The sequence below is a fragment of the Chanodichthys erythropterus genome, chromosome 17 (genome assembly GCF_024489055.1).
Source record: "Chanodichthys erythropterus isolate Z2021 chromosome 17, ASM2448905v1, whole genome shotgun sequence".
Lineage (NCBI taxonomy): Eukaryota > Metazoa > Chordata > Actinopteri > Cypriniformes > Xenocyprididae > Chanodichthys > Chanodichthys erythropterus.
The window spans coordinates 37,698,429-37,710,595 of NC_090237.1; the positions used below are offsets into that span (position 1 = coordinate 37,698,429).

The window sequence follows — 12,167 nt, forward strand, 5'->3', positions numbered from 1 at the left end:
ATATCACTTTAACTGTTCAATCTCCAGCAATACAACACAGAGACCAATACTAAAAACATAAAATTGAGGCCAATCTCATTCCTGAGTTTTGCCCCACTAAATTTCAAAACATAATTACAGTCATTTTTAAATTGTATGGAAGTTAGGCTAAATCCATATAGTTAAAAATAAGTGTAGGCCTACATAATTTGTTTTCCTACAATTAAATAAAGAAATGGCAAATTCTTATGATATGGCTGAAAAGGACAAACCTACTAGCTATTACAATTTGTACATTGTTTTGAATAAAATAAAACAATTTCCATAATACAAGTTGTTTCAATAATTGCTCACAAAGAGTCTAGGGTTAGAATATGTAAGATAATAAAAATCTTTGTGACTTATTCAATCTGATATTTTCACTTCTTTTTTGAAAAACACTCCCATGACTTGCTTCCGTAGTCTTGTCAGATTTAGTCCATAAATTAGGGGGTTTAAAATAGGTGGTATGAGTAAAAATTCTAGAGCCATGAAATTACGCAAATCTTGTGGCAAATTCTTTGAACCATAACGAGTGTACAGCACGTCAAACAGCAATGCAACACTCACATTGAGCAGTGCAAGAAGATGTGGTACACATGTTTGTATAAATTTATGCTTGCCCTCTTTTGACTTCCTGCATTTTCCAATCAAGTGAATGTATGAGCAAAATATCAATACTGCATGACCAAAATATATAATAATGATTACATACCCAATCACATTATTTACTATTGTAGAAACACAGGAAAGTTTAACAACTGACCAATTCTCACAATATAGCTTTTCAATACTAGAGCCACATAATTTTAGTCTTGATGTTAACACAATTAAAACAGACATGCAAAAAAAAGGAGATAGCCAGCAGAAAAGGATACATTCAAGAACCCTCTGATTGGTCATTATTGAATGATATTCCAGTGGTCTACATATTGCCACATATCTGTCATATGCCATCACTGTTAATGTTGAAATGTCACACAGAACAGATGAATAAATGACAAATATCTGAATCAGACATCCAGCATAAGAAATCACATGATACTGGGATATTAAGTCATACATAAATTTAGGGTAGAATCCAGCAGTGCCAAAAAGTCCATTCATACACAAATTACATATAAAGACATACATTGGCTCATGAAGCCTCTTCTGTGAGATTACAGTGTAAATTATGGTTACATTGCACAACACAATTAATGGATAATACAATACAGTCAAAGAAAAAAACACAAATCTGTTTCCCATTGTTTCATTTAGTCCAGAGAGTGTAAATACTAAGGCAATGGATTCATTCTCTAGTGGTGGCTGCATCTGGAATGATATGCAAAGTCTTGTGATAGTGATATCATTATGCACTAAAATAGGTTCATTTGAAATTGAATGTTGGATAATTTTAAATGATCAGATAGTCAGCTATTCAGTCCTGTTATCCAACAGAAATATGTTTAGTATGCTAAAGATAGCATATGCTGGTTCTTCAAATGAAATAATTAAAATAATTAAAATCTTACCACAATCTCTTTTTGTATGTTTGACAGAGTGCTGTGTGATTTGGTTGATCTGGTGTGATATATATGGATACTGGTCTCATGCTAATTGCCTTGTTTGTGAACACTTGTAATACTCTCTTGAGATGCTTTTTTTAAAGATATGTCAGTCAAGTCAGGTCACCTGTATTTATATAGCTCTTTTTACTATTTTTTTACAGTGATAACTGGTATATAATTTTTGGCTGCACTGCACTTAAAGAAAATGATGTCATTGTCCATCTAAGTAAATTCAGTATTGATTCATTCTATTGTAAGAATCAATAGCTATTAATTTAGTTAATTTATCTATATCAGCACTGGAGTAAACAGTGATGTCATCCAGCTCAGTTCAGTTCGCATACAATGGTGTCAATGCAGGCAGATCAAAACATTGTTGAATATCAAATGTCAAAGGAGAAGGCAGCAAGGAACCCAAGCTCCAACAGGTGACGTCACATGGCTGTCAGACAACAGACGGGGACAAGAGAGTAAGTAATCAACACCTGGTTTATTCAGAAGCAGAGGCACGAACGCAGGAACAACACAGGTGAGTAGATTGCAAATATGAGCACGTAGAGTATAGTCACTTAGCTGAGCAATAACAGAGTCCTTTCTCTTTTGCAGGAGTTTCAACGTGGGAAGACAAGACTTGAAGACTTGAAGGAATGGGAACGCGGAGACATCGAATGAGAAGTAAGGAGTCCAGGTATGTATAAACAAGACCAGACACAGAAGTGAGGGAAGTGAGTGTTCTTATAGTGATGGTGTGATGAGGTTCAGGTGCCACTGATCAGTACTCTGATTGTGAACGAGTGGGCGGAGCGTGGAGATCTGGTGACGATGTGTGTTGAGTGATGGTGGTGGGAACTGACTCTATGACAGTACCCCCTCCTCCACAGGCGGCTCCTGACGACCGGATGGGGCAACGACGGGGTCTACCTTGACCCAAGGAGCAGGATGGTCTGGATGGTTGTGATGGAACTGTGTCAGAAGAGAGGGATCGAGGATGTCATGACGGTTGACCCAGGAATGCTCCTCGGGGCCTCCTCTGTGGAAGGAGGAGACAAGGGTTCAGTGTGGGGTTTGAGTAATGAGACATGGAATGAAGGTGATATATGATACTGAGGTGGTAAGTTGAGCCAGTAGGTGACTTCGTTGAGCTGCCTCTGGATGGTGAAGGGACCTATGTACTGGGGACTCAGCTTATAACAAGGCAGTCAGAGACGGATGTCCTGGGTAGAGAGTCATACCTTCTGGCCAGGTTGGTACTATGGAGTTGGGCTTCTTCTAGCATCCGCTTGCCGCTTGTGTCTCCGAACTGCCTGTTGGAGATGTACATGAGCTGAGTCCCACATTCTCTCGCTCTGCTGGAACCAGTGGTTGACAGCTGGAACCTCGGAGGGCTCACCCGACCACGGGAAGAGTGGAGGTTGGAAGCTTAGTATGCACTGAAATGGGGTGAGCCCTGTGGTGGTCTGTCGGAGGGAATTCTGGGCATACTCCACCCAGGGCAGGAATTGGCTCCAGCTGTTATGGTTCTGGTGGCAATATACCCCGCAGGTATCTCCCGATCTCCTGGATCTTCTACTCAGTCTGGCCGTTGGTCTGTTGGTGGTATCCTGAGGACAGGCTGACTGACACTCCTAGGAGCTTGAAGAAAGCCTTCCAGACACGAGATATGAACTGCGGGCCACAGTCCGAGATGATATCTTTAGGGATTCCAAAATAACGAAACACATGGTTGAATAGGGCCTCCGTGGCCTCTAGTGCTGTAGGCAAACCCTTTAGGGCAATGAGCTTGCAGGATTTGGAAAATGGTCCACAATCACAAAGATGCAGGTGAAATTGTTGGAAGGTGGGAGATCCGTAATGAAATCTATCCCCAGGAGTTTACCCTCTGGGAGCTTCCTAGGAGTGTCATCAACGGCACAAACTGAGCATCCTTTGATGTGTCGGGAGACATCCTGGGGCATAGATAGCCACCAGTACTGTTGCTGCAGGAGCGAGAGGGTACGTGTACTACCTTGGTGTCCAGAGCCTGGAGAGGAGTGAGCTAAGTCCATGAGGGGCTGAAGATGTGCTGGGGGAACGTAGAGATGCCCCTCAGGACCTCCCGGTGGGGCAAGTTCAGCTGAGTTAGGCTCGGAGATCTGCTGGTTGATGGTCTAATGGATGGGACTTACAATCATGGCTGGAGGGAGGATGGTTTCAGGGTCCATGTTTTCAGGATCAGGCTGGAACAGACGGGAGAGAGCATCAGCTTTACCATTCTTATTTCCTGGATGGTAGGTAATGGTGAAGTTGAACCTTGTGAAAAATAGGGCCCAACGAGATTGGCGATGATTGAGTCTTCGGGCTTCTCGGAGGTACTCTAGGTTGTGGTGGTCAGTGATGATTTCAAACGGGTGAAGTGCTCCCTCCAGCCAGTGTCTCCATTCCTCCAAGGCTAACTTTATGGTGAGCAGTTCCCTGTTACCAATGTCATAGTTCTGCTCCGCCAAGGATAGCTTCTTCAAGAAAAAGGCACATGAATGGAGCTGTGGTTTACCCTCCCACTGGGACAATACCGCTCCGACCCCAGTGGATGAGGCCTCCACCTCCACAATGAAAGGGAGTTCTGGGTTCGGATGGACCAGAATCGAAGCGGTGAGGAAAGCTTCTTGGAGCTGATGGAAGGCAGATGGATTCCAAGACACAGACTTGGGCTGGCCTTTGAGAAACGATGTGAGGGGTGCACTGAGAAGGCTGTAGTTGTGAATGAAACGTCTGTAGAAATTGGCAAATCCTAGGAAACGTTGCAACTCTTTGACAGTTGATTGAAGGGGCCAGTTGCGGATGGTGTCCACCTTCCTCTTGTCCATCTGAATGCCGTGTTGATCGATGATGTAGCCGAGGAAGTGAACGGAGGTGGTATGGAACTCGCACTTCTCCAGCTTCAGGTATAGATGTTCACGAAGCTTCTTGAGGACCTGGGAGACGTGTTGCCGATGTTCGGCCAGGTTCCGGGAGTAGATGAGGATATCATCAATGTAAACTATGACGAACTGGTGGAGGAACTTCCAGAACACCTCATTCACATAGTTCTGGAACACGGAGGGAGAGTTGGACAGGCCATATGGCATAACCCGGTATTCATAGTGGCCAGATGGTGTAACGAAGGCAGTCTTCCATTCATCCCCAAGCGGATATATGAATGAGGTTGTATTCACTCCTCAGGTCCAGCTTGGAGAAGATACAAGCTCCCCGCAGCTGTTCCAGAGCTGCTGGGACCAGAGGAAGGGGATAGCTGAACTTAACTGTCTGTAAGTTCAGATGACGGTAGTCAATGCATGGCCTCAAGCCTCCGTCCTTCTTGGCCATGGAGAAGAAGCTTGAAGTGGCAGGGGAAGTCGATGGATGGATGAATCACTGGTTAAGGGCTTCTTTGACGTACTCCTCAGGTAGCAGGTCAATGGCACAGTCCCATGGCCGATGCGGTGGAAGTTGGGTAGCCAATCACTTACTGAACACATCCTGGAATGCCCGGTATTCTGGATGAATTTCAAACTTTTGATCAGTTTCTGGACTTTCAATGGAAGTTGAAAGAAGAGGGACATACTTGGAATGGAAGGAGGTAGATTGCATTTGGCTTCTTGATCGGAGACAGGCAGGAATGGAAACGGTTGTCACCCCATTTCAGGATTTCCCCGGTGTTCCATTGGACTTGAGGTAGATGTTGTGTTAACCAGGGGCATCCCAGGATGATGTACGGTGAGTGAGTGTATTGTAGTTGCTCTGTTCCTATATTCGGCCTTAACAGCCTTGTTCTAACCTTGGTCCTTACAGTTACCCTTAAATGAACTGCAGCCATGCCCGCCTCCACAAGGTGGGCCTGGTTAGGTTTGCCATGCACCACCACAGATGTAGGGCTCTTGACGGTTCTATGGCCCACCTTAGATGAGAAAAAGCTGCTGTAGAACCTGCTATGAGTAAGACCACTGCTAGCTCAAAGTCAAGTCAAGTCACATTTATTTATATAGCACTTTTAACAATACAGATTGTGTCAAAGCAGCTTTACAGTGATAACTTTTTATAAATTTTGCTGCACACCAGCTCTTAAAGAAAATGGTGTCAGTATCCATTTTAAGTAAATTCAGCATTGATTAATTCCGATGTTAGAAACAATAGTTATTAATTTAGTTAATTTATCTATATCAGCACTGGAGTAAACAGTGATCTCATCATCCAGCTCAGTTCAGTTTGCATACAATGGTGAGCATTGAGCAGGCAGAGCAAAACACTGTTGAATATCAAATGTCAAGTATCAAATGTCAAGCTCAAAAAGGGATTTAAGTGATGTGTGTCCAAATATTACGATATTAATTTGGTGCTACTTGTGAAACTACTACTTTGTGGTGGCCTGAGTGAGAAAATACTACACAACTGTTCCTTTTCCTCCATTTACTTTTTTCCTTATTTTTTCAGATGTCACTTTTTTTTCTTTCTTTTTTTTTTTTTTTTTTTAATTTCATACATAATTTCATCTCTAGAAACATACCCTCTATGGCCTATGTTTATTGAGTGACCTCTAGCAAGTATACTCTGTAAAGAGAAGATATTTTTAAGGTTATTCCTTTTTCCATTTCTCCAAGCACAGAATAAAATAGTTGAGATGCAGGGATGGGAATTTGCTCCCTAAGGAAATCTCTGCAAATCTGTTGACCTCATCTCCAACCAAGCAGCAAAAGGGCTTTATAAAACAACAGTCCATGTACTGAGCCCAGATATAATATTTAGCAGTGCACACAGAGCCTGGTCAGTATTTACAATAAGGTATAACAGGAATTTTTGTTGGGTATTATATTTGCAGGTCCTACATGTTACACAAGGCATGCAATATAGATATTTATTTAAAAAAAAAAAAAAAAAAAATATATATATATATAATTTAACAACCATTTAACTTTTTATTAATAATAATAATAATAATACTATAATATATAATAAGTAATTCAATGACACTGTGTTTTCATGTTTCATTATTTGTTTTTCCAGCCTGAAGGATGAACAAGTCTACTGGTTTGGATTTGGTATTTTCATCATATGAGTCACTGGGTCCATGGAAATATGTATTGACTATTTTTATTTTCTTAGTTTACTCAGTTGCAACCTTAGCAAACATATTTATAATGCTTGTTATCTATTTAGAATCAAGTCTCCATAAGCCAATGTATATATTTTTGTTTAACCTGATATGCAGCGGACTGCTCGGAAGCAGTGCTGTTTGGCCAAAAGTTCTTTCAAATCTCCTAACTGATTGGCACACTAGTTCGTATGAGGGGTGTCTTCTCCAAGTCTATTTGCTTAGTATTTATGCTGTTTGCACTTACTCTACTTTGACAGTAATGGCCTATGATAGGTATGTATCAATTTGTAAGCCATTACAGTACCATATTATCATGAATCCCAGTAAAATTAGAATGTGGCTAATGTTAAGCAACTTGGTTCCTGTTTTCTCAGTAGCTGGTCAAATATATTTGACATCAAGAATTCCCTTATGCAGCCGTACTCTTAATAAGCTATTTTGTGATAATCTTTCAATCATTAACATATCATGTGGTGTGGGTAGTCTTGGCATTTTAAGCAATGTATATGGTTTACTTATAATAGTGTGTTTATCTGTGTTCCCTACATTCCTGATAGTGCTGTCTTATGTTAAAATAATTTCTGTTAGTTTAAAAATGTCAAAAAATAGTCAAAGCAAGGCACTTGGAACATGCCTTCCTCATTTGATAATCTTCATAAACTATTCCATTGCCACAGTTTTTTCTGTTATATATAACAGATTGACTGTGCTTATGTCTAGTGAGATGAATGTCTTTATATCATTCCAAGTAACACTTTTGCCACCACTTTTGCACCCAGTAATATATGGTGTTCGAACCAAAGAGATCAGAAAATGTACTGTTAAAATAACCCAGAGACTGTGTGCATCAACAAACTGTTATTTTACATCAAAACTAAAAGAACCTAAAATATTTGCAATTTCATGATCTTTGTGAAATACATTATGTGTCTCTCTCTCTGTGTGTGTGTGTGTGTGTGTGTGTGTGTGTGTAGGTGTGTGTGTGTGTAGGTGTGTGTGTGTGTGTGTGTGTGTGTATGGAATTCTATGTAAAGCTATAGACAACCAAAGACATGATTAAAAGCAAATACTCTTGTATAATGTTTTGTCTACTTTCAGATTTTATACAGTAAAGTTCTGGTCCCACTAGTGGAAATACTTCTAATGTTCATTCTTTTTAAATATACTACAGTGGTTTTCATTGTAGATTATATTTTCATCATAACAATCTGAGGGGAAAATGTATTTTCATAATTTCTTAGTGTTTAGTATGTGTCTCTGACAGGAGGGCTCAAGCTAGTATGGACGCTAAACCTTTTGAGAAAGTAACCCGTGCTTCAGTTGAAACAAGAACATCTGATCTTTGTACAGTGCAGTTCACATGCTGGAGAACACTTTTTTTCAGTTTTAAAGTTTGAGGTGAAAACCTAATGTGTTCAAAAAATTTCAATGTGGATCATTTGGACCCACTGCAAGCTCATTTAATTTTATCCACAAAAAAAGTTTAAATCTAAATGTGTTCTCATCTGCACGTCTATATCAGATGTATAGGTTGTTGCCTAAAAGCTGGTTAATTCATAGCTTTACCTGTTTATTTTGTGCTGACACTTACTGTATTTCACTGTATTTCAGAAAGTCAAAAATATGTTTTGTCATTACAGTTTTTTACAATCACTAGGACCCATTTGTCAATACTTGGGTCACTTTTTCAAAACTCTTCACACAATGAGCACAACAGAAATCTATGTGGGCTAAACTGTGGATTGTTGGGGAAAATTTAATCACAGAAAAAGATTTTATTTTTGGGTTCACACAGAAGTCAATATCTGTTTCAGCTATGCAAAACACCTCTCTGAGCTCAACAGACAAAGCGTCTGGGGGTAACGATGGGACATCCAAACTGAGAGCTTTCCCGAACCAAGGGTGTCGGATCATTTAAATAAGTTCTAAGACAGAAGGGGGACCATTGTGTTTCTTGCTTTTTAATTTAAAATAGTCTGAGACAAAAGGGAAGGCCATTTGTGGGCCATTTGTGTGTGTGTTTGTTACCTACATCCTGTATGGAAAAGTACTGAGGAGAGTTGCTCAGACATTTGGAGTATAAATGTTTGTGGGCTCCTTTGTGTCCTTAGTTCACACTCGGGGCAGACATTGTATGGTTGTGTCGACTGTGGACTCTTTCTTGCAAGAAATAAAATCTTTATAAAGTGAATTCTCTTAAGGTTTGTCTCTTACTAGTGATGTCAGCTAATTAAGTTTTGCCGCAACAATTTTGGTGTCAGAAGTGGGATTCCTTGGACGGACCTTCTGGACCTGGAGAGCACCGGTGACCTGCAATCCTGACCCAAGTCAGCCCTAACCCCGTTAGATTCAGGGACGAGGGACCGACGCTGTGTAGGTCCAGGAGGACGACCACTGGAATCAAAAGAAAAACGAACCTGAGACGGCAACGGGTGATTCTGGTAAGAGACAAACTTGGAAAATTCAGGGGGGAAAATCTTTTATAGAATTTGGTTAAATTGAAAATTGAATTGATAGGGATAAACCATAGGGGAGGTCTGAATCTGTGGCAAATGCAGCGTGAATTGATGTTTTTTACGAGGTAAAAAAAAAAAAAAAAAAAAAAAACTGAAATCACGTGGGCGAATAAGGGGGACTGAGTTGTGTGCAGTCCGGGGACTGAGTTGTGTGCGGTCCCGAATAGGGCGCTATTGAGAGCGTCTGCCCGGCTGATCTTGGGTGAAGAGATCAGATCTGTACGGAGACGTCCAACAGATTAATAGCGCGCGCGCAAAAAAGCCACAGAATCAGACTGCCAATATGGGGAAATCCCAAAGCAAGCTAGCTGAATACGAGACACCAGTATTTTGTCAAATGAGAAAATTATATGGCCAAAGATGCATGCAAGATATAGAAAAGTTGATAAAATATCATGATTTCCCAAAAGAAGGAACTCTTAGTAGTAAAAGGTTGAAAACAGTAAAATTGTCGATCGAAGAAGGGAGTGACATAACAAAGGGTTGTGCAAAAAAACATGTATGTGGGAAATGTGAGAAAACAATTAATTGCTGGGTGGAAGAGGCAGATAATAGGGAAAGAAGAATGTTAAAGAAAGAAAAGAAAAGTGAAGAAAAGGCAACTGTGCCTCCACAGAATGAGATTACTATTACTAACACATCTTATGCTTGTGCTTTTCCACATGAAACACCGCCGAGCTACACAATTTATCCCAATGCGGAGCTCCAAGGCCTGAAAGTGGATCCCGATCTCGACTGCTCTCTGTTCCCACCGAACCAACCAATTCTACCAGCCAAACCAACTCCAGCTCCCCAGCAGAGAGACGGGGGAGCACGCGCCGCTGAGCTGAGAGAAGAGGGAGCACGCACAGCTGAACAGTCAACAGAAGGGGCATACGCAACTGAAAGCTTCCGGGGCAAAGAAACACTGCCGTCCGGAAGGAGAAAGAGACTAGCGATCAGGAAGACGAAGCAAAGAAAGAAAGGTGCACGATCATATGTTTAACGTTCCAACACACACGCACAAGCCAGAGCGCTGAAGTCAGACGAGGACTTTGATCTGAGTTCTGATACCCTCTCAGAAAGCGACGAGGAAGAGGAAGAGGAAGAATTCGAGATCTCGCGCCCAGAGAAAAGGAAAAACCGGGTGAGCATCACAGCACCTATGGTGGAGGTTATGGGAGTAAATTCAATAGAATTAGTATACCGCCCTTGGAATTTAACCAATATGAAAGAGGCGATGGCCCACCTGCCGAATCCTGATGACGCAGGGGACCGTTTTGCCACCGAACTGATGACATTCTGCCAAGAGTTCAGCCCGACGCTAAATGAACTGAAAAGACTCATGATGGCAAAACTGGGAAGAATGAACTGGCACAAGATAAGCGCAGAATTACCAGCAGTGGATCACAGACGAAGTCACGTTAACTGGCAACATGCTTCAAACGACGGATATCGAGCAGCTGTGACGGGACTGACTGAGACTGTGAGAAGAGCATTTCCAGCACGCATCGCTATTGTCCAGAGTGAGCCACTGCCGTCAAGAACCAGGTGAGAGCGTTCAAGTTTACTATGAGCGACTCTATGGTGTGTTTTGCAAGCACAGCGGGTTAAAGGAACCTACAGATCGTGGCGACAGACCAACCACGTGGGAAAGTTATTTGGCGAACAGCCTTTTGGATGGACTGAGACCTGAAATTTCCCAAGCCGTGAAACACAGCTATATTGAATGGACTGAAGGACGAGTGAGCACCATCATGAAACATGCCTTGCACGCAGAAGATGAGCTGAGGGTAAGGAAGGAAAGGCCAAGAATAAAAGAATTGCAGTTGGCAGCTGTGCAAAGACCACAAAGATTCAGTTCGAACGAAAGAGGAAGGAGAAGAGGACGATTCAGCGGGAACAAAGGAGGACACAATTCAGACAAAAATGGCTGTTATCTGTGCGGAGCTGGCGATCACATTATTCGTGAGTGCACAAAATGCAGGAAGTGCAAAATGGACGGACACTGGGCAACAAACTGCCCTGAACTGCTAAAGGCTGACTGAGAAAAAGGATGCGGAGAGTAGGAGGAGATCGGGTGGACCACGGCCAAGGATGCAAAAACCGCCGCAAAGGGAAGTACACGTTTACTTATATCACACACACACACGCACACACACCTGAACACATGCACTGATAATGCTCTCCGCAATGAAAAAAAAGCTTGCACCTCTTTGTGTGTTTCTGAAACAAACAAAAAAGATTTTGACAAATGTTTGATTATGTATAGCAGTAAGGGATTTTTAAACATGCCTGAATATCCCCTGCTAGTTGAAGGGACAATGATTTCATTTTTGGTAGACTCAGGGGCGACCTGATCTGTTTTGCGACCATGTGACTTGCCATGTGAACCAGCGCTAACAAACAAAACGCATTGTTCTTTGTCTGTATCAGGACATTATATAACAGAACGGTTCACTGTGCCATTAAAGTGTGAGACAGAAGGGGGCCACGTGCTGAAGCATGCATTTTTAACTTCAAAAACATGCCCAGTACCCCTTCTGGGCCGAGATTTAATGTGCAAATTAAATTTGGTAATGGTTTCAGATCCCTCGGGCATTGTAGTGAAAGAGGGTGAGCAAATGTATTTGAAAACAGAACCAAAATGGGTTTACAAATGGCACATAACCGAAACTGAGTGGGCAAAAACAATCTGTGAATTGGGGAAAAATAGAACACTGTCATTTGGTACAGATTTTATGATGCCTGACAATTTGCATTGCACGTCACATGTCGTAACAGAACGAGATCAATTTTATGAAAAACAATGGTTTGAACAAAAAGAAGACACTTTGAAACTTGATCAAATGTTTTGGACTGAGAAAATGTGTGCGATTTCAGTAGGCTTATCAGAAAAACAGCTTCCTCTCTATTTGATAGCAGGAGAGTGTGTGCCACACATATCAATTTCAAAGAAAAACACACAGGCCTGGGGTGACATGGGAATGTTTGTGA

The 12,167-nt window shown here is 41.6% G+C and overlaps 2 protein-coding genes across 2 annotated transcripts; one reads left to right on the top strand and one right to left on the bottom strand.

Moving 5' to 3' along the window:
- Positions 1-384: 384 nt before the first annotated feature.
- LOC137005009 (olfactory receptor 6N1-like) lies at positions 385-1,332 on the bottom strand. Its single transcript, XM_067365752.1, has one exon. The coding sequence runs from the start codon at positions 1,330-1,332 to the stop codon at positions 385-387; it is 948 nt and encodes a 315-aa protein (XP_067221853.1).
- A 3,407-nt stretch (positions 1,333-4,739) lies between these two features.
- On the top strand, positions 4,740-7,582 carry LOC137004254 (olfactory receptor 52K1-like). Its single transcript, XM_067364438.1, has 3 exons — positions 4,740-4,852; positions 6,585-6,619; positions 6,684-7,582. The coding sequence occupies exons 1-3, from the start codon at positions 4,740-4,742 to the stop codon at positions 7,580-7,582; spliced, it is 1,047 nt and encodes a 348-aa protein (XP_067220539.1).
- Positions 7,583-12,167: the final 4,585 nt, after the last annotated feature.

Coding starts and splice junctions, on each gene's coding strand:
- LOC137004254 (XM_067364438.1), top strand. CDS start 4,740: ATGAATGAGGTTGTATTCACTCCTCAGGTCCAGCTTGGAGAAGATACA. Junction 4,853..6,584: donor ATAGCTGAACTTAACTGTCT/GTAAGTTCAGAT, acceptor TTGTTTTTCCAG/CCTGAAGGATGAACAAGTCT. Junction 6,620..6,683: donor AGTCTACTGGTTTGGATTTG/GTATTTTCATCA, acceptor TTATTTTCTTAG/TTTACTCAGTTGCAACCTTA.
- LOC137005009 (XM_067365752.1), bottom strand. CDS start 1,332: ATGCAGCCACCACTAGAGAATGAATCCATTGCCTTAGTATTTACACTC.